Source organism: Pecten maximus, chromosome 19 (genome assembly GCF_902652985.1).
Source record: "Pecten maximus chromosome 19, xPecMax1.1, whole genome shotgun sequence".
Classification (NCBI taxonomy): Eukaryota; Metazoa; Mollusca; class Bivalvia; order Pectinida; family Pectinidae; genus Pecten; species Pecten maximus.
Genome location: NC_047033.1, coordinates 1,102,956 through 1,129,836, shown reverse-complemented (window position 1 = coordinate 1,129,836; position 26,881 = coordinate 1,102,956). Strand labels below are relative to the sequence as shown.

Below are 26,881 nucleotides of genomic sequence, written 5' to 3'. Positions count from 1 at the left end.
TTAAGCATCATTATCGACTATCAGATGTCGAGCATACATGTAATAGCTATGCAATTTACAATTTACTAAACTAAACATTTACATTAAAACATCGAGTTTAAGTAATTTAATTTTGTTTTACAGTGAAAAGAGATCCTCAGAATTTTAATTTACCAGGAGAAGTCTATTATTTTACTGGCTCTTGCAACGACCTAGCAACACAACAAAATATCAAACAAAGTCTTATCAAGGAGATGCAAAGATTACAGTTGAATGGCTGGGGAGGTATTTGTCCTAATTCAGACGACTGTAACGTAGACAATGTAAACCTGAAATGTGGTGCAGCACGTCGACGTCGGGATCTTTACAAAACCAGACGGACACGACAAATAAACGGCGCTTCAGTTCTGGTAACATTTCAAATAGTTGTGAAATGGGAAAAATACAGCAACATTAATGATACCAAGAATCAGTTAGAAAGAAAAGCTGCATCTCTTGGATCATTGATAAAGGACAGGATACAGAGTGGATCCTTAGATGTAGAAGGAGCGGAGGTAGAGCAGGAATCCTTCAAGACTGGTCAGGCAACCATCAAGTGTGAACCAGGCCGGTACCCACGGTATACAACTCTTACTTGTGGTACGTTGCAGCAAAGCTGTTGTATAGATTTTTGAGAAAAAAAAAGAAAATTCATTTGATTAATGAAAACAATTTGGTTGCGAAAAAACACTGAATTTTAAACACATTATTCAAAATCAACAAGTCGGTTGGATTATGGAATAAGATGCGTCTACTCCTATATGTTAACGTCGTTTATTTGGGTATTTAGGTTTACTTCTATGGTAAATATACTCGTGTTTTTGCTAATTCTTTTATAATTGAAATGATATGTAAACAATAGCCGCATCTTTCGTTTCTCATATGATTCATACCGATGCAACACAAAGAATCCCAAAACAACAAAATGAAGTACAAACAAGGGGGATCTTATCTCACATAGGGTATGGAGATGTCTTCGTTGTCTACCCTGTATCATAAAGTCGTATGCAAAACAAACTAAAAAATTGTAACAATGTATTTACAAACCATGTACTTCATCTTATAATGACAGGTACATTTTTATGTTCAATCCTTCTCTCTACAGCCTCGTGTCCCCTGGGTTCCGTGTATGACGATGTTCTGGAGGAATGTACTGAGTGTCCTAAGGGTTATTACAGAGATGATGATGATGTCGTGACGTGCACCCAATGTCCATCCGGGACATCGACGCCATCCTCTGGGACGGTCAACGCGATAGATTGTGTTCGTAAGTTTTAGAAAATAGTTTACACACTGATAAGATAACGCCATTAATTCAAGTTCCACTGATAGCTTTTCACAACCCCTGGACATGCTTTACGGCAAATGGTCATTTTCAGTTTAAAATTATTATTGAATGTCTTTTCGAAAGATTTCTAACTTGTCCTTCTTCCCTGAAATGTTTGAAACAGTACTTGTCGACATTTGATAATTTTCATAAAAAAACGTCATTGGCTATTTACCTTAAATAACAATGTTTTAAGTTATCTTGTATTGTGTAAGTGTTATGGTTATGGTTTATGTTACGGGGCAGCAAAAACAACACATAATATCTTCTTGTTTTCATTATCCTACTGAAAGCAATATGTGCACAAGGCTATTATTCGCTGACCGGAGTATCTCCATGTACACCTTGCTCAAGATACCAATATGGTCCTCAAGAGATGGCAACTCAGTGTAAAGAATGTGGTCCGGGGCTAGTGACGTCATCGTTTGCAAGTACTGATGAATCAGATTGTTCAGGTACAAATTTCATTTGGAGAAGTCGTTTAAAGATTTTATCATATTTGACTCCTGTGACCTTTGAATGTAGGTTAATGTAAATCATAACTACTGTTAGAACAATAGGAAAGTATTGTTTGGTTGCCTAGGAACACATGCAAGATCAAAATGGACTGTATCTATAGTGTCCATTGGTCACCTAGAAAATAAAATCTCAAAATATTCAAAACCGTACATCAATGGGATCTGTGACATGCGGTTGGACTATTTAACACCATCATTTGCGATTCGCTACTAACAAGAAATGAATCATGGCCTTAACGTCATTGTTATCGACCTAAAATATCGTTGGAATACGATCCTAGATTAAAGTCAAATAATTTGCTCATTTACTTATACTGCAGATTATAACGCTATTTGAACATATCAAAACGAAGAACCGAAATGATCACAAATTTTACGTCCCTAGCCGATGATATTTAAAAATCACTTTTGTGTTAAGTCAGGCATATAGATCAATGGTTCTAATAGTTTTGTGTTTAAACAGATAAAACTATATCAATTTACTATACAAATAAGATATACTGCATGTAAAGCAATTTTACCATTTGTTATATATCTAACCAATAAAATGACATAACGTAAAACCTGAGTACACAGATCAATGTTATTATCACTTTTGTTTAGACAGGTATCACAATATCTACCTTGTATATCATCTTAAATGTTGTAGGTTTATAAAAAAAAAATGATATGAATAACACGTTTATATGAAAGTCTGAACGTATCAGTAAGAATTCATTATGATATATAAATTTCATTATATACTCGGTAAACTTTTCAAATTACAACAAAAACCAAATGATATCAAAAGTATCCGGAGGAAGCTAACTTTTTATTTGGACTTAATAGGAAGTGCGAAAAATTGAGATCCTAATACGCTGCTTTATGTTTGATCTTTTAGTATTCGATGCAGTTATCGGTGGAGAAATGTTACCACAGACAGTCGGACAACTACAGAGCGGGGCCGACGGTTTTACATTGGCATTATGGATTAAGATTCCACAAAAGCATGACGCTTCTCTCCAAGTCAGAATCAACAATGATATACAAATAAATATTGGAAGAAATATCAACATCACATTCCATAGGTCTGTTAATCATACGGGAGAAACCAAATTGTTTATTCAAAGACTTTAAAAAAATGATAATTTAGATTTAGATATGATTTTACCTAGCCTTACATATTTTTGTTTTTGGTTTTTGGTTTCGCTTTATCAGTTTGGTTTTTAGGCGTACATGGTACAAAAGGTCAATCCACCAACATTAACGAGTGCTAGATTAACAAATCAGCTGTATGATTGAATGGATTGGTGAAACGATGTTTTCATACTGTATTCATAGTGTTTTCGTGGTCGAATGTTTATTGTTTTCTCTTGGTATATTCATATCAAGAGTTCTAAATATTTCATTAACATATACATTTATATCCGTCAGTTTATGATTGATTAGTCGGTGCTATACGCGAATTTTAACCATTAATCAAATTGTATAAACATGACTTTCAGAACACAACTACAAACAGATGTTGAACTGACAAGAGGATCATGGAGACATATTGCTGTGGTTTCTGACGCGAAAAACATCAAGGTGTTTGTACAGGGAGATGTCAAGTTTACCTCACGTACACTGTTAAGGATGACACGGAGAGCTAGTGACGTTCAGATATCCACTACTGGGAATCCTGAAGCCGGTAATTTCTAAAGAATTAATCAATGCTGGTATTTTGTTTTCCAATGAAATAATGATTGATTTCTGTTTTTATATTTCAAAGTTTGCAAAAAATGTTTGACATTTTGATTTTAGAATTCCCCATTTATGAATTTACTTTCACATCTATTTTAATATTTGAAATGTAAATCGATGTTGTACACTATATCTTCCTTGAGTTTAAATCTGAACCACAACATGCCATTGCACTCGTAGTATCCATGTTAATACTTCATTTCTCATTAATGATTCAACCTATTTAAACATTAAAGATTAATTACTAACTATTTTAGACGTTCGTATTTCCGGTCTTTTCCTGACTCCAACTTCTCTATATGACGGAGACATAAAGTCACTGTCATCGACCTGCTATCACACACGAAAAGGAGACGTGACTATGGATGGATTGAAGAATGCAGACTCGAATAACATCGAACTAGTTTCACCAAGTGTTTGTGATGGTGAGTCGGCATCTTGTTTTATATTTTTGAGAGAGAGAGAGAGAGAGAGAGAGAGAGAGAGAGAGAGACAGAGAGAGAGAGGCTCCTTTAATTATTTTTTCCGGTCATGTTTTTTAAAGCCGAAGACAGTTGTGATCCAGACCCATGCAATGGTCATACGTGTATTGATGATCTGGACGGATTCACTTGTCACTGCGGTGGTGGATTCACTGGGAATTTGTGCCAGATACCTCCGAAGTTCTGTTTAAACCACCAATGTGAAAATGGAGCATCCTGTTACAACCTGCAGACGAATTACACCTGCTTGTGCGCTACTGGATTTAAGGGGATATTTTGCGAATATGAAAAAGGTTTTTATATATTCATATTTATTAATATACGTTTTAACATAATGTAAAATTTAGAGTTAACCGAATTTAGCGCATTTTGTTAAAAAAAACACATCATTTTTTTGTTATAAATTGTCAAATAATTATCACTTATGTCCTTCAATTAAAACGACTTTCATCATTTATTTCATCACAAAATGTTAGCAAATATTATGTTTCTTATGTAGACTGGCATTCGTTGAACGTTTGTGCCTGTGAGAGAGGTCATTTTGTAGTCTCTATCGCCTGCCGCCAGTTTAATGTTACTGGATTGAATGTGACGTAATCGTATCCAGGTGTTGTTTTATATTAATGTGGACACTATATTGGCGTCCGTCCTGACGTCACCGGTTCTGAACACTTTTAATGACGAGTTGTTAGTCAGCTACTGTTATTTTCATTTCCACACGTAGTTGATGGAGGCTGGGGCACTTGGAGTGATTGGTCTGACTGCTCAAAAACCTGTGGAGGAGGGTATAGGACACGACGACGTGAATGTAACAACCCGTATCCAGATCCTGATGGAGAGACTTGCGTAGGCGAAACCATGGAAACCGATATTTGTAACGAAGAAATGTGTCCTGGTATGTAGTCCGTTAAAAGACTTTACTGAAAGTCTTAATTATTTTTTGGAAATAATCGACCTTTTTCCCGATTGAAATTATTTCATATTAGTAACAAAACTGCAGTTAACTCTTGAAGCTATTTGCCCATTACCAGTAGCCTATTGCCAAGCTATACCATTGTACGTACTTAATAAAACAAATTACAGCGTATTGCATGATATAATACCCTACTGCAGTTTGCCCACCGCGACCTGGATCTTATGGAACTATGATGGATTGCAACGTCACAAGTGAATTGACTACTTGCCGTGTCCAATGTAAAGACGGGCTTTGGTTTGCACCCGGTTATTCCCCACTACCTGAGTACAAATGTGGAGCGGAGACTGCGTACGAATGGAATGGAAAACCACCGTCATGCTCAGGTAAAACCTTGTTTCATGATACAAAGTGTTTTCTATGACGGCGACTACGCCTCTGTGTCGATTGAACACATTTGTGCATAAATGATGCCAATAATAATTCATTTTGATTTGCTTGTTGTTTTATTTATCAAATTGTATCACTATACCGGCTAGACAGTAACGTTTCTGTTGTTGCTACCCTAGTTCTCATTATGAAAAGTGACTTTACTCGGTTTGGTCTAGATTTGTATAGCATGTGTTATCGATAAAGAAAAGAATGTTTATCTTTCTGAAGCACCCTGTCCTATTCTCCTTTTACTTTTTCAAGAACAACATTTTTTCACATTCCATTTTCAGAAGTATACATTCCGGATCAGCTTGAATCTGTCTCCACGGTCAGCTATGACTCCAAAGAACTTTGTCGTAAAGAGAAAGACATGGTGTCTGTGCTTATGATTAACGCGTTGGACAACATTGAATGTTTACAAACAGAAACATGCCAGATTGATGTATCCATAGAGGGTGAGTGATAACATTACAGTAGAGAATACTGAAATAAGCCGTAATTATGGCTAAAACCCATAAAACGAGAACAACACATAATCAAAAATTTGATTGGAGACCATTAAAAATATGACACAAAATATTTTTGAAAGAGATCATGGTGACGACCATAAACACTTAACGTGGTTTTCATTGCTTTATTTTAGTTCGCTGTTCTTTGCAGGATTGTCTGACCTAACTCAATTTGAATTTCGTGTTTATCCTGCATGTAAATGCCCGTTTTAGCCGATATTGTCAACTCTAGTTTATCCTGACATTGCGTCTATTTGTGTCATACTTTCTGGAAACCTACCGGACTTTAAAATGTGTTCCGACTGTTAAAAATAGGTTGCGATGGTCAACTGGAACACTACCAGAATGGAGTAACAGCAACGGCCGTGATCACATTAAAAATACCTTTAAAAACGGAGGAATTCAACATCGTAAATAATTCGTCATCAAAAGGTAAAACGACACACTTTATAAATTGTGACCTATTAAATATTTATTTATAATCCTTCATTTTTTTTCTGTAGAGTTCTACACCACAGCTACAGTCATACGCGTCAACGGATGTTGATTTCATTGTTACTATACTGAAATATCAAAATCTGGATGTAAATGCTACCATACTATGGTTCATTCTTGTTTGTTACAAGCATTTTCATTGGCTTAGAAATTCATGTTATCAGTCCATAACGTTAAAAAACGTCGCTTTTTATTTAGCGGATGGAACAGAGTAATGATTTGTAAGAGAAAGAGTCCACCAATGAAGTGAATAGGGTATAGATTGATTTATAAGGATTAACTTGAATATATTTTTTATGTTATGGATTATAACACACACAAAATAAAGCGCTTTAAAGTTAACCCTTCAATAATATCATTACCTGGATGCAAGTGTTATCATACTGAAATATCATAGCATGGATAAAAGTGTTTTCAAATAATGAAATATCAAAGCTTGATCACAATTTACTTCAGGGTGATAGATTGCGCTATGAAATATTACTAGAGTGTCCGTATCACTCGTAGACAAAACCGTTAACGTCAGATCTCTGCATTTTCATACCTTAATATTAGTTGTTCAATTGAACTAATAACTTTTTTCGTCTGACCAATAACATAATCAAACGTCGGAAACGTCATATATAAGGAATTACGTGTCGCAGAGCTAATATTTTCCTGCACCATTATCCGTTCCAACATGTATTTGTAAGAAGAAAAAAAATGGTTTATCTTGTTTTGACAATGTCGCTGGGTTCCTTTTTACTTTAGGGTTGATAGTGTCAAAGAGTATTGACGGTGATCGTTGTTATCAATTAACTTTAATTAACAGCTGCTAGTCCGACAATAACGAACTTGCTTCATGCCATTTCTGCTCTGGAGAATTCGACAAAACAACTGAATACCAGTACCGACATCTTGAGGATTGTGATCGATGGTCAGGAATATAATGCTCTCAGCGTTGAATCATACGGAAAAGTTGATTGTCCTGACGGACAAATTCAGTTACAGGCATTGTGCAGTAAGTAAACATGTTTGAGATATTACCAAATGGCAAGCTTCTATCTTCTGTAGCTGACAGAAAGTATAAAACAAATAATGCAATTTACCATTGACGACAACGTTAACCAACCATTAATGATAGATCAGTTGTTTTGTTGACAAGCATAAATTTATAATTGAACCTTTATAGGAGTTAACGATTTTGTACCGAACGTCACGAGCAAAATATGCAAAAACCTTGAACATTTAATTCCCTATAAAGCAGGCTCATTCTAAATCGGTAGGATTTTAACTACCGTCACGAACCTGTTGATATAGTTTCATCAGACTTCACAGTGATGTTTCACATGTGCATGTATAATGGCATATCGAATATGTCTTCAATCAACGCTATGTTGATTGATTAAGTGGTAAATGTTTCAAGAACAAAAAAGAAACATGAAGCATCAACAGAAAAGAGATGAGTAAACAATGTAATAGACAGGTCCTCTTTGGTTTAGTACACGTTTGAGTGAATAGCGATAAAACTTATTCTTAATTATAGGATAAACATGTTAATTATAGGTTTAACATGTTAATTATAGGATAAACATGTTAATTATATGATAAACATGTTAATCATAGGATAAACATGTTAATCATAGGTTAAACATGTATACTTATAGGTTAAATATGTTAATTAAAGGTTAAACATATTAATTAAAGGTTAAACATGTTAATTAAAGGTTAAACATGTTAATTAAATATTAAACATGTTCATCATAGGTTAAATATGTTAATTATAGGTTAAACATGTTTTTATGATAGTGGCGCTCGTGAATTTCAGCAATATACATATCGAAAACATGACAATTGATTTTTTGCGAGTGATTAAACAGAATCGGCATACCCTTTGTCAAATTCGCAACATTAACACAGAAGTTAAATTTATCACAAACACTAGTAAGACCTTTAATATACAGTTTACATACATTTAAGTATCTTATATTTCGTTACCGACAGCTAATTGTCCGGAAGGTACTTATAATCAGAACGGCAGTGAATGTTTCCCGTGTCCGTATGGGACATACCAAGATACACCTGGATCTACTTCCTGTAAGGAATGTCCTGATGGTTTTTTGACTCGGTTTCTAGAGTCCACTGACATAACCGAATGCTCCGGTAGGTACGAGTAATAATAGAGTTGATTGAATTATTGAGAATAGAAATACAATGTATGATCGTTGTTGGTGTGTATCAAAGTACCTCTACTGTAGAGGTGACGGCGGCAAACATTGCACTGCTAGTTACTTTTAAACTTTTACGATGTTGGAGTCTACGAAGCTAAATTCTCTACAATAGCATATTACTGCTGAATAATTAAAGATGAAATTTTGCAAACATTTTTTTTTGTGAATAACATCTTAATGAAAGCTTCTGTATGGTATGTTGTTTTTAATTTTGAATATAATTAAAATTTTCAAAAAAACTTTTTTTTTCAAATAATTCAGTGCCATCTACAGTTCTTACCAAAGAAACAGCAGCTGTTTCTAAAGAGTAAGATGAACTTAGGTTTGTTTGTTTGCTTGTTTTATCACCACGTGTATACATATATATTGCAATCAGGATCGTTTTGAGGCTGGGTCTCCTTATAGTAGTGGGTGACTACAATGATGTACCTCACTGAACAACACACAAGAGGCCCTGAATGTATGCTTGGATATATGCCAATTGCTGTCCCATAATCAATTAATGTGTCATATTCCATAAAACTGAAGAATTGTGAAAATTATTACAGTGGTAACCCCCAAACCTTCAATTTCCTCGCGCCAGTATTAATATCTAAACGTAATTGAGAGTTTTAAATGTCGCGCGAATAAATTAAGTGCAAGTGAGGATACAAATGTATTAATAGCGTGTTCCATTTAGCGGAACGTTCCGGTTGTTCCGGAACGAACCAGACGTTCCGCTAAATGGAACACGACGTTCCGCTGGAACGAACCGGTTCGTCCGGAACGTCTCATTTGAGGGTACCAAGTTGGATCAAATATGGCCGCCAGTGATAGATTTACGATTACAATTTACACAAAAAGCGTTATATATGTATGCATGATGTATTTCAGCTATTCCGTATCCTTTTAGCGATCCCAACTGCGGGAATTGTAATTGCTTTGAAAGGATTACGACTTGACTCTTCAGGTTATATCCAGTAAATTGTGTTTTTTGGCAACAAGCACAACAAAAGATGACAACAGGTGAAAAAAAATGATCAAAATTTATAGTACTTTCAGTGCGCTTCGTGTCAAATTTATCACAAGTGTCTAAAAGTATCCATAAGTTTTTTTACGAGGAGAAGACAAACATACCTCAGATCTCTAAATGTCTTGGCTTATTAATACTTTTTACGTCGCGACATCTTTGACGATGCTTCTGTTTATATCAGAAACTTCCAATCACATTTTTGGAGCAGTGATGTTCAACACCTACGTAAACGTTTATGTATAAAGTTTTAGTAACCACCGTTGGAACGATCAAAAGCCAAAACCATTTCTTTTTACTCTGAGGCATTTAGGAATGACTTGTTAGTAAATTAAATGATGATATTGTATATTGAAATATAAAACCAGATATTTGAAGAAATAGAGTGAGTCTTTGGATTTGGCCAGTCTTTAAAAAAACAATATTAGACCGTTTACAACAGAATGTATTTACTGTCATTTTCCTCCTTAACGATTTTGCTAATAGCCAAATGATTCAAGAAAAGGTCTTGAACCTGTCTTAATTTCAAAATTGATCTTTAAATATTTTTACCAAATTAAGGGCTACACACATAAAAGATTTGCTAGTCGACAGAAATGCTGACGAAAAAAATAAAATAAACAGTTTCAGTTCAATAATTATCACCGTTCCTACATATTTTTTTTTTCAAATTATCAACCAGGAACTCGCCATTTTGTAGTCACTAAAATGGACATTTCGCCCTCAATCGATATGAACAGATTTTGTCCATAAAAATCACTCGTTCTTGCCTATTTTTTTTTTAAAAAAGATAAACAATAAGAAGAACATTGGGAAATTGTGTATAACCGTTTTTTATACCACATTTTTATCTCGCGAGGAAGAAATGAGTGAATATTTACAGCTGTTATGTTAATGGATATATTATGTTGTTTTGATGCAGTCTGGAATCGTTTTAAAGGTAGAATATGCATTGTATAAGAGATAAGTCAGTTAAATATGTTTTCGATTCATCGACGTTGTTATGCTTTACAAGGAAAACATGTTTGTTTTTATGTGATATGACATGTAGACACGACATAGCGAAAGTAACGGAACATGACATACACACCAACAATCTGTCCTTGTTACGTTAGTTTGTAATCTCAACATAAGGGGTATAACTGTGAAATATTATGGCAACATGTATATTGAATTAATTGTTTCCATGCCCATTTGTGTTGAATAGTAAAAAATACTCCACGTAACAGTGTCTGTCAAGATTGTCAATGTCTGTCATGTTACGTGAAATGTCTGTCATCTTACGTGACTTGTCCTGTCAAAAAACTGGGTAAAAAAGCATTCTTTAAATTCAGGTGATTGTCCGGGTAAAAATGGCCTAGACCAAATAATGAGCCATATGTTAATAGATACATCGAAGTTTAATGTGACAAGATTTTTTAAAACATAAGTAAAAGCCTGCCCGCCATATCCTGCCCTGAAATAAAGGCTGCAGCATAAATAAAAGGTGGTATAGCACTCTTCAATCTGCATAGACACGCGCTCATATCCTTATGTCAAAGTCCAAAGTCACACAATATTCCCCAGAGAAGATAACACCAGAAAAGTTCAGAGTAATGACGTCATGTTGCTACACTTAGGGTTCGACCGTGATGACGATCCATAGCGATTCAATTCTGAAACAAAGAACTCTACAGCAGAAAAACGGTAAATCACAACATGGATTATATTATTCCAACTTACCAAGTGCATGCCAATAGATAAAATCATATACTGTATCAAATTCACAACATACCGTTAATAATATGGTATTGACGCTAATAATGTTTAATTAAGACGCTATTGAACTAGATTTTCCATGTAAAGTAAATGTTTACTACGTGGTGGAGCAAAGGGGGGGCTGGTGGGCAATTATTTCCAAAATTCACAAAATTCTCAAGATGGCGGCTGAACTTAACGATGACTATTGCTGCAAGAACGCTAGCTACTGCATTCACCGTGACGTCAACAGATGACGTCACAGATGACCTCAGACATGACGTCAAAGAAACAATTAATTAACTCATTATCGCCAACCCCATTACTTCCACAGATTGAACGAAAATCCAAAATAAATGTGTTTAATTATTCATAGATTAATAAACGGTATTATTTTAAGATATTTTCTAAACAAAAAACCCAACAATGTATTTGGATTAAATGGCCGCAGCCTCTTTTAATATAGATTGTTTTACAACCTCAGAACATGGCGAGCAGCCTTATAACCGTAATTAATAAATTTAGTATTTATATAAATTTAGTATGACAAGTACATGCAAAAGCAAGAACCCATGCTGAATGTCTACCCGCAGGTATCCGGACATAAAGCCCCTTGCCTTCTGACTTAGCAGAGTTTGCATGCACTTGTACAAACCGAAAACACCTCTCGCATTTAATCTCCCGAAGAGGAAACGCAATGGCCACCATTGTAATGTTATATTCCTTGTTCCCCATCGTTACCACAAGTTTAATGTTAAGAAACACCTTAAAGCCTGATCAAATATGCGGATAATGCACACAATATCGACATGGTTTTTTGTTTTTTTGTTTGTTTTTTTTATTGTTGTATTTTTTAACATGAATATGAACAATCCACATGTGCACATGATAAAGGACTTGTGGTAAGACTTTTGCTCAATTCAGAAAAAAACGTAGGTAGGTTTTTTCTGTGTTTACTTCCGTTTCCTCGACCCTTTAAAGAGGCCTGTCCGTGAATCTGTAACGTATTGATCGGGCAGCATAAATGCAAAAAAATATATAAACAAAAATCATCAAAAGGCCAACTCTTGTCATTTTTACATCACTACCACGGCAGCAAATTGCGCGCCCGGTGTAAAGCTCCAGAGCGTCTTCGTTGCCACAGGTGTAAAATATGGAAATGTTTAATTTTCCTATTTAACTATTACCAATCAATCCAACAAGACTTGATAATGTCAAAAGATATAATTCCGATAAACTGTGAGATTAACAGTCATTTCGATTGCGGATTTTGCTGTATATGTTGCATAATTTGTGGATTGGGGCATAATTTGGTCATACCCGCCTACACCGTGGGCGAATTAGCAAAAATTTCAAGTGTTTTCCCGTCCGTTATCCTTGCAAGTTATAGCCAATTTATCATATTGTTCCGTGGTCGGGTTATTTTCCTTGAAGGACAGCATTATCACTTCAAAAAAAAAAGAGAAAAACTATATATCTCAACCGTTCTTCCGATCCCGTCTTCGGCGTTCATTTTCTAAAGAAATTATCGTTGCCCGGGTGTAAAATTCATCGACGCCCAGGTGTAAGCACCGGCGCCCGGTCAGTACGATTGAACCCGGTGGAAACGGTCTGCTATCTCTCTATGTGAATCTTTATAGGCTAAGTACCATATGGTTACCAAAACTTACTTTTCAATAGATATGGGCTTACGGCCCTGCTCATGATAGACAGGCACTTTACCAGTGCCATGAATAAGATCTATTAAGATTTCAAAAAAACTCCTGGTCATTCTGAAATGTGAATGAAACTCCTGTTCTTCATAATATTTGACAATAGTCTCTACATAAAAAGGAATTCGGATACGTTCGTTTCTTTTTGTACAAACCGCCGCTACTGTTTCTACAGTATCGTCTTCGTCCTCGTTGAAAAACGACAAAAACGTATAGGACGCTGACGCAATCATGGTCAAGTCCGCCATGTTGGATTTCGCGTGCACAGAACGTGATTGCAACGTCATGTACCATTTAGCGAACCCGTTCCAAGTTGGCACAACCGGAACGTTCCGCTAAATGGAACACGCTGTAAGTGAAAATGAGGAAATTAAGTGCAAGTGAAGGTATTAATGCTAAAGGAAGAGAAATACAGGTTTTGGGGGTTACCAGTGTTATAAGATACTAATACTTTATTAAATCCCCCACTTAAAAAAACTTGACACAGGTGTTCTCCAAGATCATGGGATGTGCAACTGCATGACGCTTTATTTTCCGATCGGTCTACCAAGATGGCCGCCACAGACTTACTTGCCTCTGACTGGTGAAAATTTAGATATTGTTTGATTTCGATTACAATTGGTATTTGATATATAGGGGTATTAGGGGACTGCAAATTCCATTGCATGGGTATTATTGCCATATCAAGGCTTCTGATTGGTCGAAGATTAGATATTGGATTTGGATGCCAAATGGTAAATAGGAGAATTCGAATTCAACCACATGGGATTCATTGCCATAGGAACCACATGGAGGAATTCAATTGGTCAAATTTTAGATGCAAATTCAACCTCACGGGTTCTCTTGCCATATAACCACGCTGAGGCTTCTTATTGGTCGAAATATTGACATTGAATGATTATAATGTAAACCATGACTCGTGCATGGAACCTCTGAACTCAAGACGGACATTTCTATATCATCTTTAGCATTTATTTTTTATCTGTCTTTCGTGCTCAACCAGAGTTATCGTCCCTCACTACACTTCATTCTTTCTGTGACACTCCTTTAGGTGTCACCCCACTAGTATTTTACGATGTTGATACACATAGATACGATGTTTTCAAGGTAAAAAATTAATTTATAACAAATATTTATGATATTGTATAATAAAAACTTAGCAATACCCATATAAATACGAATTTAGAGTGCAGTGTTGACAGTATAGTATGTGTGATTTGGTCACTCGAGACACAGAGACTCGGTTAAAAAAATAATGTGATGCAGTCTAATAGCCGGGATATTCAGAGCTCGAGAAAAAGTGTAACAATGTGGATTTCAGTCGTAGGTTAGCTGGTGATGTACATGGTGTTCTTGAAACATTGGATATCATTGTCGCACTGGCGTTTTGGGATGTAAATTCTGATAATAGTAAGTAAAGAAACATTGATTTGAAAATTGGCGGCATTCGACGGCCGGAAACTTGTGTCCTCCATATGTTTAGATTGAGTCAAATTACGACAATAATGTGTCCCTGTGCTCGATATAGCATACATTTGCTACCAGTCTGCTTTGTGTTGTTAAATAGTGTTAAAATTGAGGTTTATTTTCTGTGACCACTAAAATGGTATCAAGCAAGGCATTCGAGATACAGCTAACGTTAGACCTACTGCGCTACGTAGGTCATGAGCTCGGTGCTATCGAGAGTGTCAGTGTTCTGTCAGATCCTGTTTTCTAAACTGTCTGCATTATACTGGCATTTTTATCAGAACATAAAGCGGCTATTCCATTTGTGTTCATATACGTTTATAACAATGCTACACAATTCACAAAGTGAAGGTGCATTCAAGTCTGAGGCGGTACAGAACTCGATCGCCATTGTAAACTCAGTGAATGTATTCACACGCCGGCAAGAAAGTGATGTGTCTCTCAGAACAGAAGCACGCGACCCAAAATCTTCAACGGGAAATGAAGTGATCTGAGTTTACTATGTTCATTGAGGCGGAGCGAAGTGAAAATGTAAATATTACAAGATAACTTCAGACATTATTATTTAAGCAAAATAGCCAATGACTTTTTATGCAAATTATCAAATGCCAACAAGTACTGTTTCAAACATTTCAGAGAAGGAGGACCAGTTATATATCTTTCGGAAAGACATTCAATAATAATTTTAAATTGAAAATTACCATTTGCCGTAAAGCATGTCCAGGGGTTGTGAAAAGCTATCAGTGGAACTTGAATTAATGGCGTTATCTTATCAGTGTGTAAACTATTTTCTAAAACTTACGAACACAATCTATCGCTTTGACCGTCCCAGAGGATGGCGTCGATGTCCCGGATGGACATTGGGTACACGTCACGACATCATCATCATCTCTGTAATAACCCTTAGGACATTCAGTACATTCCTCCAGAACATCGTCATACACGGAACCCAGGGGACACGAGGCTGTAGAGAAAAGGATTGAACATAAAAATGTACCTGTCATTATAAGATGAAGTACATGGTTTGTAAATACATTGTTACAATTTTCTTAGTTAGTTTGTTTTGTATAAGACTTCATGATACAGGGTAGACAACGAAGACATCTCCATACCCTATGAGAGATAATATTTCCCCCTTTTTGTTCTTCTTGTTTTGTTTGGGGATTCTTTGTGTTGCATCGGTATGAATCATATGAGAAACGATAGAGGAGGCTATTGTTTACATATCGTTCCAATTATGAAAGAATTGGGAAAAACACGAGTATATTTACCATAGAAGTAAACCTAAAAACCCAACTAAACGACGTTAACATATAGGAGTAGACGTATCTTATTCCATAATCCAACCAACTTGTTGATTTTGAATAATGTATCTAAAATTAAGGTTGTTTTTTTTCAATTATAAAAAGCAAACGCACGAGTTTGTGTGTTGTTGTTTTTATGCAATCATCTTTGCTGCAACGTACCACAAGTAAGAGTTGTATACCGTGGGTACCGGCCTGGTTCACACTTGATGGTTGCCTGAGCAGTCTGGAAGGAGTCCTGCTCTACCTCCGCTCCTTCTACATCTAAGGATCCACTCTCTACCTTTTCCTCCATCAATGATCCAAGAGATGCAGCTTTTCTTTCTAATTGATTCTTGGTATCAGTAATGTTGCTGTATTTTTCCAATTTCACAACTATTTGAAATGTTACCAGAACTGAAGCTCCGTTCATTTGTCGTGTCCGTCTGGTTTTGTAAAGATCCCGACGTCGACGTGCTGCACCACATTTCAGGTTTACATTGTCTACGTTACAGTCGTCTGAATTAGGACAAATACCTCCAGCGCTATTCTGATATAATTTCTGCATCTCCTTAATAAAATTTTCTTTAATTTTTTGTTGTGTTGCTGTGTCGTTGCAAGAGCCAGTAAAATAATAGACTTCTCCTGGTAAATACAAATTCTGAGGATCTCTTTTTACTGTAAAACAAAATTAAATTACTTAAAAACAATGTTTTAATATAAATGTTTAGTTTAGATAATTGTTAACTATTTCAAGTACATGTGTGCTCAACAGCTGGCAGTCATAATGATGCTTAAACCAAGAAGCAACAATTGTCGAACAATGGGTGCTTTCCAAGATCAGGATGTAAGCAGACAGACCTTATTAAGAGTACGAATGCCTAGGTCGACATCACAGGTTAATGTACAAATGACCTGTTTCTGGCGGTCCATCAACAGTAAGGGTCAATTAAATTAGGTGTCTAGGTCCATCAACAGTCAGGGTCAAGTAAATTAGGTGTCTAGGTCCATCAACAGCCAGGGTCCAGTAAATAAGGTGTCTAAGTTCATCAACAGTCAGGGTCAGGTAAATCAGGTGTCTAAGTACATCAACAGTCAGGGTCAGGTACATCAGGTGTCTAGGTCCATCAACAGTCAGGGTCAAGTAAATTAGGTGTCTAGGTACATCAACAGTCAGGGTCAGGTACATCAGGTGTCTAGGTATATCAACAGTCACGGTCAAGTAAATTATGTGTCTAGGTACATCAACAGTCAGGGTCAGGTACATCAGGTTTCTAGGTACATCAACAGTCAGGGTCAGGTAAATCAGGTGTCTAGGTACATCAACAGTCAGGGACAAGTAAATCAGGTGTCTAGGTACAGCAACAGTCAGGGTCAGGTACATCAGGTGTCTAGGTACATCAACAGTCAGGGTTAGGTAAATTATGTGTCTAGGTTCATAAACAGTCAGGGTCAGGTAAATCAGGTGTCTAGGTACATCAACAGTCAGGGTCAGGTAAATCAGGGTATCGTTTCACAAACTTCGTAACTTACGGACTTTGCGTAAGTCACATTTACGATTTACTAAGCGTTTCACAAAAACTTTGTAACATACGAACGTTCGTAAGTTACGCAAAAACCTTGCGTAACTTCACGCCATATCAACCCTGTCGTAACTTTCGAAAACAATTTAAAATCGGGCGCAAGCATGCTCTTTTGAACAGAAAATGACGTCGTACTCGTTAACAAATTAGCAAAAGAGAACGACTATGCCTTGTGAGCGATTGTTTCGAGGTGGAAACCGGGTTTTGAAAGTCGAGGAGGGATGCCGCCAAAATACACATTGTCATGAAACTAATTGTACGCATATTCGTAGACTGTGCCAACAGTAAGTCTATTTTAAGAAATGATGTATGTCTATGGGCATTGAGCAAAATATGTGAAAATCGCAATGTTACTGTTTGTTTTACCGCTTGATAAACAATATGAATTGGAATTTTATAGAAAATTTGATCTTCTATCAATAATACGGTTGTTTTGATAGAACAAAATAAAGTTCATAGTCTGTGTACGTGACTCGGGGATGGGACCGGCGTACAATTTCACCTCCGAAGTGTCGTTCTTTTTTACCTGCAAGTTAGAGAGTGGTATATTTTTACCGGGAGAGCGTACGATTTTGACGTAAGATACGAATACAGTTACGAACACCTTTGTGAAACGCACTTACGAACTTCGTAAGTTTTGCGTAACTTTTTCGTAAATATTTACGAACGTTCGTAAGTTACGAAGCTTTGTGAAACGATGCCCAGGTGTCTAGGTACATCAACTGTCAGGGTCAGGTAAATCAGGTGTCTAGGTACATCAACAGTCAGGGTCAAGTAAATTAGGTGTCTAGGTACGTCAGTAGTCAGGGTCAGGTAAATTAGGTGTCTAGGTACATCGACTGTCAGGGTCAAGTAAATTAGGTGTCTAGGTTCATAAACAGTCAGGGTCAGGTAAATCAGGCTAAGAGGTTCAACAGTCAGGGTAATATATATATATAGTTCAGTGTCTAGGTTTACAGCAAACATTAGTGTCATATGTACACTGTTGGCTAGGGCTACAGTTATAGTCAGGGTCATATTGGGACGAGTGTGTAAGGTTACGGTTCTAGTCAGGGTCATATGAGGACGAGTGTGTAAGGTGACAGTTACTGTCAGGGTCATATGAAGACGGATGCCCAAGGTAAAATGTAATAGTCAGGGTCATATGAGAACGAGTGTCTCAAGTTAAAATTAAAATCAGGGTCATATGAGAACGAGTGTCAAGGAAGACACTATCTAGGGCTATACAAAGAATTCTGCCAAGGAATATTAACGGCTAGGATGATATGAGAATGAGGCCTGATTATTGTTATGAGGATATGCATCCTGGACATAGCGTATAATGATCAGATTGCTCTACGTGGACATATGCAGTCATGCTCACACGAGGACGAGTGTCTGGACCGGTATGCAGTGTTTAACGTCATATTAACAGCTATTATGTAACAACGGCCTTCCCTTTGTACAAAATATATACATGTGGTAAGTGTTGTGTATGCTTTTGAGCTTACGATATCGTCCTGTGCATCCCTTTGTTGTGACAAAGCACTAATGCTGACTTTATAGTTTCTCTCTGAAATATACCGCAGAAGGGACACTACAGGACACAACAACCGGTAATACAAAAAAATTTAATAAACATGAAAAACGGGAGGACATGTCTTCTATTCCAAAACAAAGCGTTTATCAGGATAAGAAACCAATTTGTTCTCTTGCATGAAGTGAAACACAATTAAGAGAGGAATTAGGAAGAAGAGAAAAGATAAGATCCCAAATGAATTTGATTCTTACGTATCATAAAATAGGGTCAATATGTACAATTGTTACGCTAGACTTGCAGAGCCGAGAACGAGAAGCAATCATTTGTGCGCCGATCAGAAACTGAGATATTAGTGCAAATGATTATACGTCAAAATATATGTAACAACTGAATGCCACGCCTAATAAAATACGCATCTTTGGAATAAAGTGTTTTTTTTAATATCAATGTCAGACGAATATTAAACCAGTACTGACATTGACTTATCTATGAGTAGTGCTATCCTGATGAATGTGTTGATGCTCTCATTCAATAACTCATGTTGCATAATTTGATAAATGATAATGGTATAGCTTGAATATGAATATTATGTGTAAATGGTTTCACAAATTAAGTTCTACGCAATCCGATGCCGGAGGAGTTACATGCAGCCTTCAAACCTCTCATCTTGATCAGTGACCATCAGTTCAAGACATGTTAGGAATATACAATGTAGCTATATGTTATGATAGTATAGTAAGATATTACACTTCATAATCTTATAAGATGACGATTCATAACTGACATACCTGTACAGCCCGGGACTGTTTCGGCAGGAAACCACTTCCCAGAGCTAGTAGAACAAACGAACTGCCCAGTAAATCTCGTTATATCTCCATCACCAGCCCCGGCAGGAATGTCGTATTCCTCATTACAATGCATCATACAATGAGTACCGAACATCCAGTCATCGCACGTGAGGGCCCCGTGTAGAGGAGGGAGTAGGTCCGGGCAATTATTCTCTAAGACAAAAGAACGAATTGTTCAGAGAGCATCATGCTAAACTGCAATAGCAATGTTAAAAGTTTAAGTCATATATATACAGTATAGCTACCCACCACCTTGTCTAGATTTTCCAGGTTATACCTGGAATAAAAAAGAACATGTTGATATATCATTATTAACGGAATATCTGTACCAACGCAAATAACAATAACAGATAATTAAATTCAGTAAATATATTTCATTTATCTTTATTTTCAGAATATACACACTTTTCTTTATTACAGTTACAAAAATATATATGTAATTGCATACGGTAAGTATATATTATATACCATTATTTACGGAATATCTGTACTCTGTACCCTAATAACTGTAACAATTAGATATACCAACATACAGTAAATATATATCATATATCTTTATTAACAGATTATCTGCGCTAAACTAATTAAATGTAACATTTATATGCATAATTACATTAAGTAGATATGTATTATATACGCACGTTTGCAGTATGGTTTCTCTCCTCTGCCCATATACCAATGCACTTTCTTTGGGTTTCGTTTATTTCTCACACAGGAAATCGTATCGCTTCCTATCAAGGGATAACTCCCTCGGCAGGTCAAATTGCATTCCGATCCAAAAGAAAATCCTTCAGGACACTCGATCTCCATGTACTGATCATTTATCTTTGGTGGGTCACATATTTGCTCTTAAACAATCAACAATTGTTAACAAAATATTTACGAGATATATATCTGCACCATTAAAATGTAACGCTGTATTTAATATGTCCATTGCAAAAGCTATCTCAGAGCTGTAAAGTAAACGTAATATACCCCCCCCCCCCCCCCCCCCCCCAGCATATTTAGGTTTATATATACAGATGTAAATATTGATGTACTAAGTCTCGTCGTTGATAAAGGCATTTGTCACAAAAGGGCAATAATTATACAATAGGGAACCTAATAACACATAAGCAGGTAGAGGTTAACGAGAAAGGACACAATGTAATGACATTTTAATATTAGGAAAGAAAGAGTTACACACCAAACGAAAAAACCAAACAAAAAAACTGATGCATGTTGAAACACTTAAAACAGCACAAAGTTAGGATGACCACACATTTAAAAATTGTAACCAAATCTAAATGTCCTTTCCTGTGCTGAAGAGCCATAGTAGTGTTACTCACGATCAACATAGACTAAGAAAATACAGTCAGGTGAGGTGTTTCCAGCCGAGTCCGTCGCTGAGTAACGTATTTCCGTTAAACCGAGAGTAAATTTGGTTCCTGGCGACTGTCCCCTTTGTTTGTATGGCTGTTATTGCCTCTCCAGAGTTGTCCTGTACTGTGGGAACATCCCAGGTAATTACAGCAAGAGCCAATCCTCTGTCAGCATATACATACTTTGTACTTGGACAATCTAGTATAGTTGGAGGCTGTGAATCTGTCATAAACAGACGGTTTTCATCAGACATTTGTTAATTAAGTTTATAATTGACTAACTTTGTTCCTGTCTTTGTACTAAGGATGTAAACTTTCAGTACAACGTTGATTATTTCATTTCACATTTTATTGAAGATGTTAATTCAAAGGGAATTGGACAACAGGCAATGCCTATATTAGCCCTCTCCCGATAATTACATTGATAACAGTACAATACATAAAATCCACAACTAGAAAATATATGTAGTAAAGCAAAGATAATAGTGATTAAACAGACAGTCTCGCAAGTTGAATATAAATAAATCATGAAGCGTATGTTAGACATGTCAAAATGCCTCTTAGATTAATAATTTTTTCACATCTTAATTAATAAATCTAAAATCAACTCAATTAATTATAATTAGTTATTAATAAGCGTTTGGTATCTCTAATGTATTCCTGTACAATCTTCAATAACATATCATTAATAATATGACTATTATATCCATAGAGGAAAGTTTCGATAGAAAGAGGAATGTTAACATCTAGGAGTTACTTAGGCGAATTCTTTGATTAGTATAGAGAGGACAATAAAGAAAATAGTGATAGGAATCTTCAATCGGAAAACCACACCGGCAGGCAGGACTATCACATAAGTGAGAATAAAATAAATCAGAGTTTAGATTACTAGCGGCATTTCTTAACTGACATATTATAATATTGATTTTTCTTTAGCCAGAATATTTAAATGTTTCAGAACACAGTGGGAAATTATCTGTAATACCAGCTTGTAAGCATTCCTTTTTTATTTCACGTACGGAAGACATAGAGGGAAACGGACAGGACGGACTGTTCCATTCAGACATCAAGGACGGTAAAAAACTATTGCTGTATAGTTGAGTTCTCGAGGCAGGAATATTAAACAATCTAGCATGGCGAAAATTATAGACATCATTGGTGTTAATAAAAGGTCGTAGTAAGTCAGTGATATGATGCGGACAGTTATTGTTAAAAATGTTATAAAAAGTAATATTTTGATGTAGATGTCTTCTAGCAATGAGAAGTACAATACCAGTTTCATAATATAATACTGAATGACTAGTTCCTTTTCTTAAGCCAGTAATTATACGTATTGCATCAAGTTGAATTGACTCTAAGAGGTTACATTCTGCCTGGGTACAGTTAGACCACACAATACTAGCATATTCTAGGATAGGCCGAATAAAAGAAGTATATATAGTTGTAAGAGACCTTATATCAATTTTGTATTTCAACATCCTGAGTATATTTATCCTTTTATATGCTTTTTCATAAATAAAATTGATATGAGTCGACCAGTAAGCCATAGAATTAAAGAAGATACCAAGATGTTTGTGATTTGTTACATTTTTGATAGTAAGGTTATTAAAGACCAGATCAGGATGTAAAGTCTGGGAGTCAACCCGCCTTGAAAAAAGAAGAGCTACTGTTTTTTTCTGGATTAAAAACAATTCCCCAGGCGTCTGCTCATGAGGAAATTTTCCTGAGATCAGAATTTAAAATATTTGCAGATTCCTGTCGGTCTCCCTCTATAAGTGTATACAAAGATGTGTCATCAGCAAACAGTTTCAAATCTGAAGTTAAATTTTCACATATATCATTTATATATAATAAAAATAGATATGGACCCAACACGGAACCTTGGGGCACACCTGCCTGAATGGTTTTCCAAGAAGATCTGAAGCCATCGACGACCACTCTCTGCATCCTACCGTTTAAATAAGATGAAAACCACTTAATCATATTTCCGCTGATACCATATTTTTTTCAATTTATATATTAGACCATCATGCCAAACTCGGTCAAAAGCTTTACTTATATCGCAGAAAACCATTCTTGCCTCTTTACCCTTATCCAAATGTTTTACAATTGTGTCATATATATTCAATAGTTGAAAAGTAGTTGAATCTTTAGGTAAAAACCCCGATTGATTTCTGGAAATGATATTATTCTCTGATAGAAAATTAAACATGTACTTGAAGACAATTTTTTCTAATATTTTACTAAAAATAGGAGTAACAGAGATTGGTCGAAAATGCGATGGATCAGATCGTAAACCTTTGCCTTTATTAATTGGAGTGGCATTAGAATGTTTCCATACAGTCGGAAGAATACCAGTATAAATAGACTTGTTAAATATTACATGCAGTGGTTTAATAAGCGAATTAGAAATACATTTAATAAATTTAGGGGGAATAGTATCCGGACTTGCAGGTTTACTTGCGTTGAGAAGACGTAACTGATCTAAAATGTCTTGTTCGGTAATATTGATAGTAGAGAAGGTCTGTTGAGGTTGGGGACAATCAGGTGGTAAATCGTCAGCATTCGTATTGGAAACAGATATAGACGTACAATAGTCGTTGAAAGATTCAGCTTTGTCAATAGGGTGTAATTTTAACTCTCCGTTTATAACCAAAGGGCATCTGTTTCATTTTTGTTTTTTAGATTCATAACTGATTTGGCAATACGCCACCATTTACCGGGCGGAATAGACTTATTAACTAAGGATAATTGGAGTTTAGAAAGGTATTTTTCTTTTGCCTCTCGGATAGAAGAAATCACTTCGTTCCGAATAGTTCTAAATTTGTTCCAAGAGGCAGGAGTATTGGTTAATTTAGCTTTCGAATACTGACGATTTCTCTGACGAATTTTTATTCTAATGTCATTCGTCATCCAGATTGTATCGTTGGGCCTAATAGTTACAGTATTTTTTGGAACATATTGGTCAATAGCTCTAAGAATTGTAACAGTGAGGATAGCATTCATGTTATTGGTATCACCTTGTAAGCGTTCATTCCAATCGATAGAATTAAGAAAGTTGTTAGCACCGTCGTAGTCCGTATTATTAAAGTATAGGAGTGTTTTTTATGAGCATGCTTTTTAAGAGATTTAAAATTCAGCTCTGTAGTTACTGGACAGTGATCACTACAAGAGGGACTATGTACTGAAGTATTAGCTATAAGATTAGTATTATTAGTTATTATTACGTCTATTAGTTTTGAAGAAGAAGAAAAAGTAATTCTTGTAGGTTCCGAAACGGTATTTTCTAATCCATACTTTAATAAAATTCTTTGAAAATGAGAATTTGGATTAAGATTAATCATATCTTGATTTATATCGCCCACAAGAATAATGTATCTTTGTAAATCAGCTACATTGTTGAGATTATCATCGAGAATATCCCAGTAATTAACTAAGGAATTAGGGGGTTTATATATACAACCAATAAGAATAGATTTGTTATTAGCAGCTATTTCAGTCCAGATAAGTTCAAGATTATTGGACTCAAGGTCCGGTCTACGCTTAATGTTAATGTTATTTTTAGCATAAATAAGTACCCCGCCTCCATTATTATCGCGATCTTTTCTAAATATATTACCAAAGTTATCCAAGGAAATGTTATTATCAGGAATAGATTCATGCAAATGCATTTTAGATATACATATGATATCATAATCTGAGAATGCTGCTTCAAGTGTATCAAGTTTGTTTCGTAAAGAACAACTATTAATGTGATAAACAGATATGTTTTCTTATTGAGTATTGTAATTTGGACCCGGATTTGGATGTATATCACCACAAATTGATAACATAAAGAATTTGAATAGGCAGAATTCAATATATTTTTTAAAAAACACAGGGATACACTAGAGAACCATTCTGATAAAGAGTCACTCACAGTTCCCAACCTAACTACGTAATGTAATACATCATTTTCCATTATCAAAAGCTATCATGACAAATATGAGGTATAAACATGGAGGGAGGGAAAATGTGTGACAATTCGTAGAACTTAAGATATGGAGACTTATTTTGGATATGTTCAAGGATTGGATTTGTATTTCATATTCTGAGATACATGTTGATAATTTGGAGATGAAGATATAAACAAAAAAGAGAGATTATAGAATAAATCAATAAGCAAAACACTTCAACGTCCTTCGGTGGTGACATTCTCCATAATGATAAAGATAACCTGCACACTTTTTCAATATACATATCAAATAATAAGCAAACAGAGTGAAATAAATCAACAGGTAAACGAGAAAAAAAAACTGAAATAGACAATGGTAATAATAATAAAAAAAGAGAGAACAAAATCAACAAGAAAGAGCAAAAAAAGGGAAAGAGAAGAAATAAAACTGCTGTACAAATGATATAATAACCTCCCTTGGTAGTGATAAATTATCAAAGCAAAGTACTTTAAAATATATACAAAAAGTTGTTAAGCAGAGAATAATATAAATGGGAAATAGTAAGAAAACTGTCATTAATTATTATCAGCCAACCAAGCTTAGGAATAATACCTACCCACACATACATTGTACACACACATGTGTGCGAGTGCTCGGACCGCATATATATTACCGTTTTATTTATTGTGCCATACATGTATATAAATAAATATTCTAATACAAACGTCAGTGCACACATGCATAGTTGTGTATGTTGCATTTACTGAGAGTTATTATCTGAGTCATGACGATAATGATATAGTGAGTTGAGAACCGCGCGCGTGTGTGTTTTTTAACGTACCAGTAGAGGTATACGTGACTGCATGCTCATATCGACAATGACACATATATATGAATACGACAAAACACGCTCCGGTTGAATGTGTACACATGGACATATACATGTATAGATCAGAAAACATGCGGAAGGTCACCAGTGAATAAAGCCGTATTGAAACTAATTCTAATAACATTATATATAGATTACTAATGGTTGATAATCAGAGCCACGACAATCGTGTTGTTGTTTGAATTCACCTGTAGAGGTGCACGTGACTACATGCTCGCATCGACATTGACTCGAATGATGTATGTGTGCACATCTGTTTTCAGAGTGATGTATATTAGAACATATGCGGATAAAGCCGTGTTCAAATCAATTCTAATAACATTACATTTACATTGATATTAATATTATGAATATAATTATATACACTACTTATATGAGCGCAAATGTACGTACTGAGCAGCTTCTGGTTTACAGTTGTTCTAATATGTTTTTATTAAAGTACAATTGCCCGTGATCATATATTGTAAATTAGACTTATACTTAGATTCTTAATTATTTATCGACGTTTTTCGATCATGTCTACAAAGGGGAATTCCTTCATGTATATAAGTTTGTATTTGGACCTTTCTTGGACTGGCATTTCCCGTCTGGACTTCAGGAGCTCAGCTCGGCGTTTACTGACGGATGGGGGGACATCGGGGACTACACTGACGCCACTTCCACGGGGAAGTTTGTAGGCCGCCTCAAGGATTTCATCACGGTCTAGTAGACTGCCGAGTCTAATAATTATATTGTTCTTTCCCTCCGAGTCCACAAGAAATTTACGGACGATCTTCTCCGTGGCTCGCGGCACTTCCTTAAGGGGTCCCGGGACCCCTCTGATAACGAGGTTCCATTTCCGGGTCCACATATCAAGTTTTGTCCGATTCTTTTCCTCCTCAGTTATTTTTTCCGTTAGTTTTGACTCTAAGT

General features: G+C 35.8%; 2 protein-coding genes and 1 long non-coding RNA gene across 3 annotated transcripts in view; 2 read left to right on the top strand and 1 right to left on the bottom strand.

Annotated features, from left to right (window-relative positions):
• The window catches only part of LOC117318031, a gene marked incomplete at its 5' end in the record, with an annotated part of 90,411 nt that extends 69,169 nt beyond the window's left edge, over positions 1–21,242 (bottom strand). Inside the window, 5 exons of the mRNA XM_033873031.1 lie at positions 15,354–15,515; positions 16,018–16,512; positions 19,725–19,937; positions 20,426–20,632; positions 21,113–21,242. Of these exons, the coding sequence (XP_033728922.1) occupies positions 15,354–15,515; positions 16,018–16,512; positions 19,725–19,937; positions 20,426–20,632; positions 21,113–21,242 (1,207 nt within the window). The remainder of the gene's footprint in view (positions 1–15,353; positions 15,516–16,017; positions 16,513–19,724; positions 19,938–20,425; positions 20,633–21,112) is intronic.
• On the top strand, positions 143–6,023 carry LOC117317376. Its single transcript, XM_033872182.1, has 10 exons — positions 143–618; positions 1,124–1,285; positions 1,639–1,800; positions 2,744–2,930; positions 3,348–3,532; positions 3,843–4,010; positions 4,130–4,360; positions 4,792–4,962; positions 5,181–5,366; positions 5,703–6,023. Exons 1-10 carry the CDS (start codon positions 234–236, stop codon positions 5,873–5,875), a joined length of 2,010 nt encoding a protein of 669 aa, XP_033728073.1. The 5' UTR covers positions 143–233; the 3' UTR covers positions 5,876–6,023.
• Positions 6,246–8,933, top strand: LOC117317381. The gene is made up of 4 exons (XR_004530190.1): positions 6,246–6,353; positions 7,228–7,416; positions 8,400–8,558; positions 8,888–8,933. It is a non-coding gene; the product is annotated as an uncharacterized LOC117317381 (long non-coding RNA).
• Positions 21,243–26,881: the final 5,639 nt, after the last annotated feature.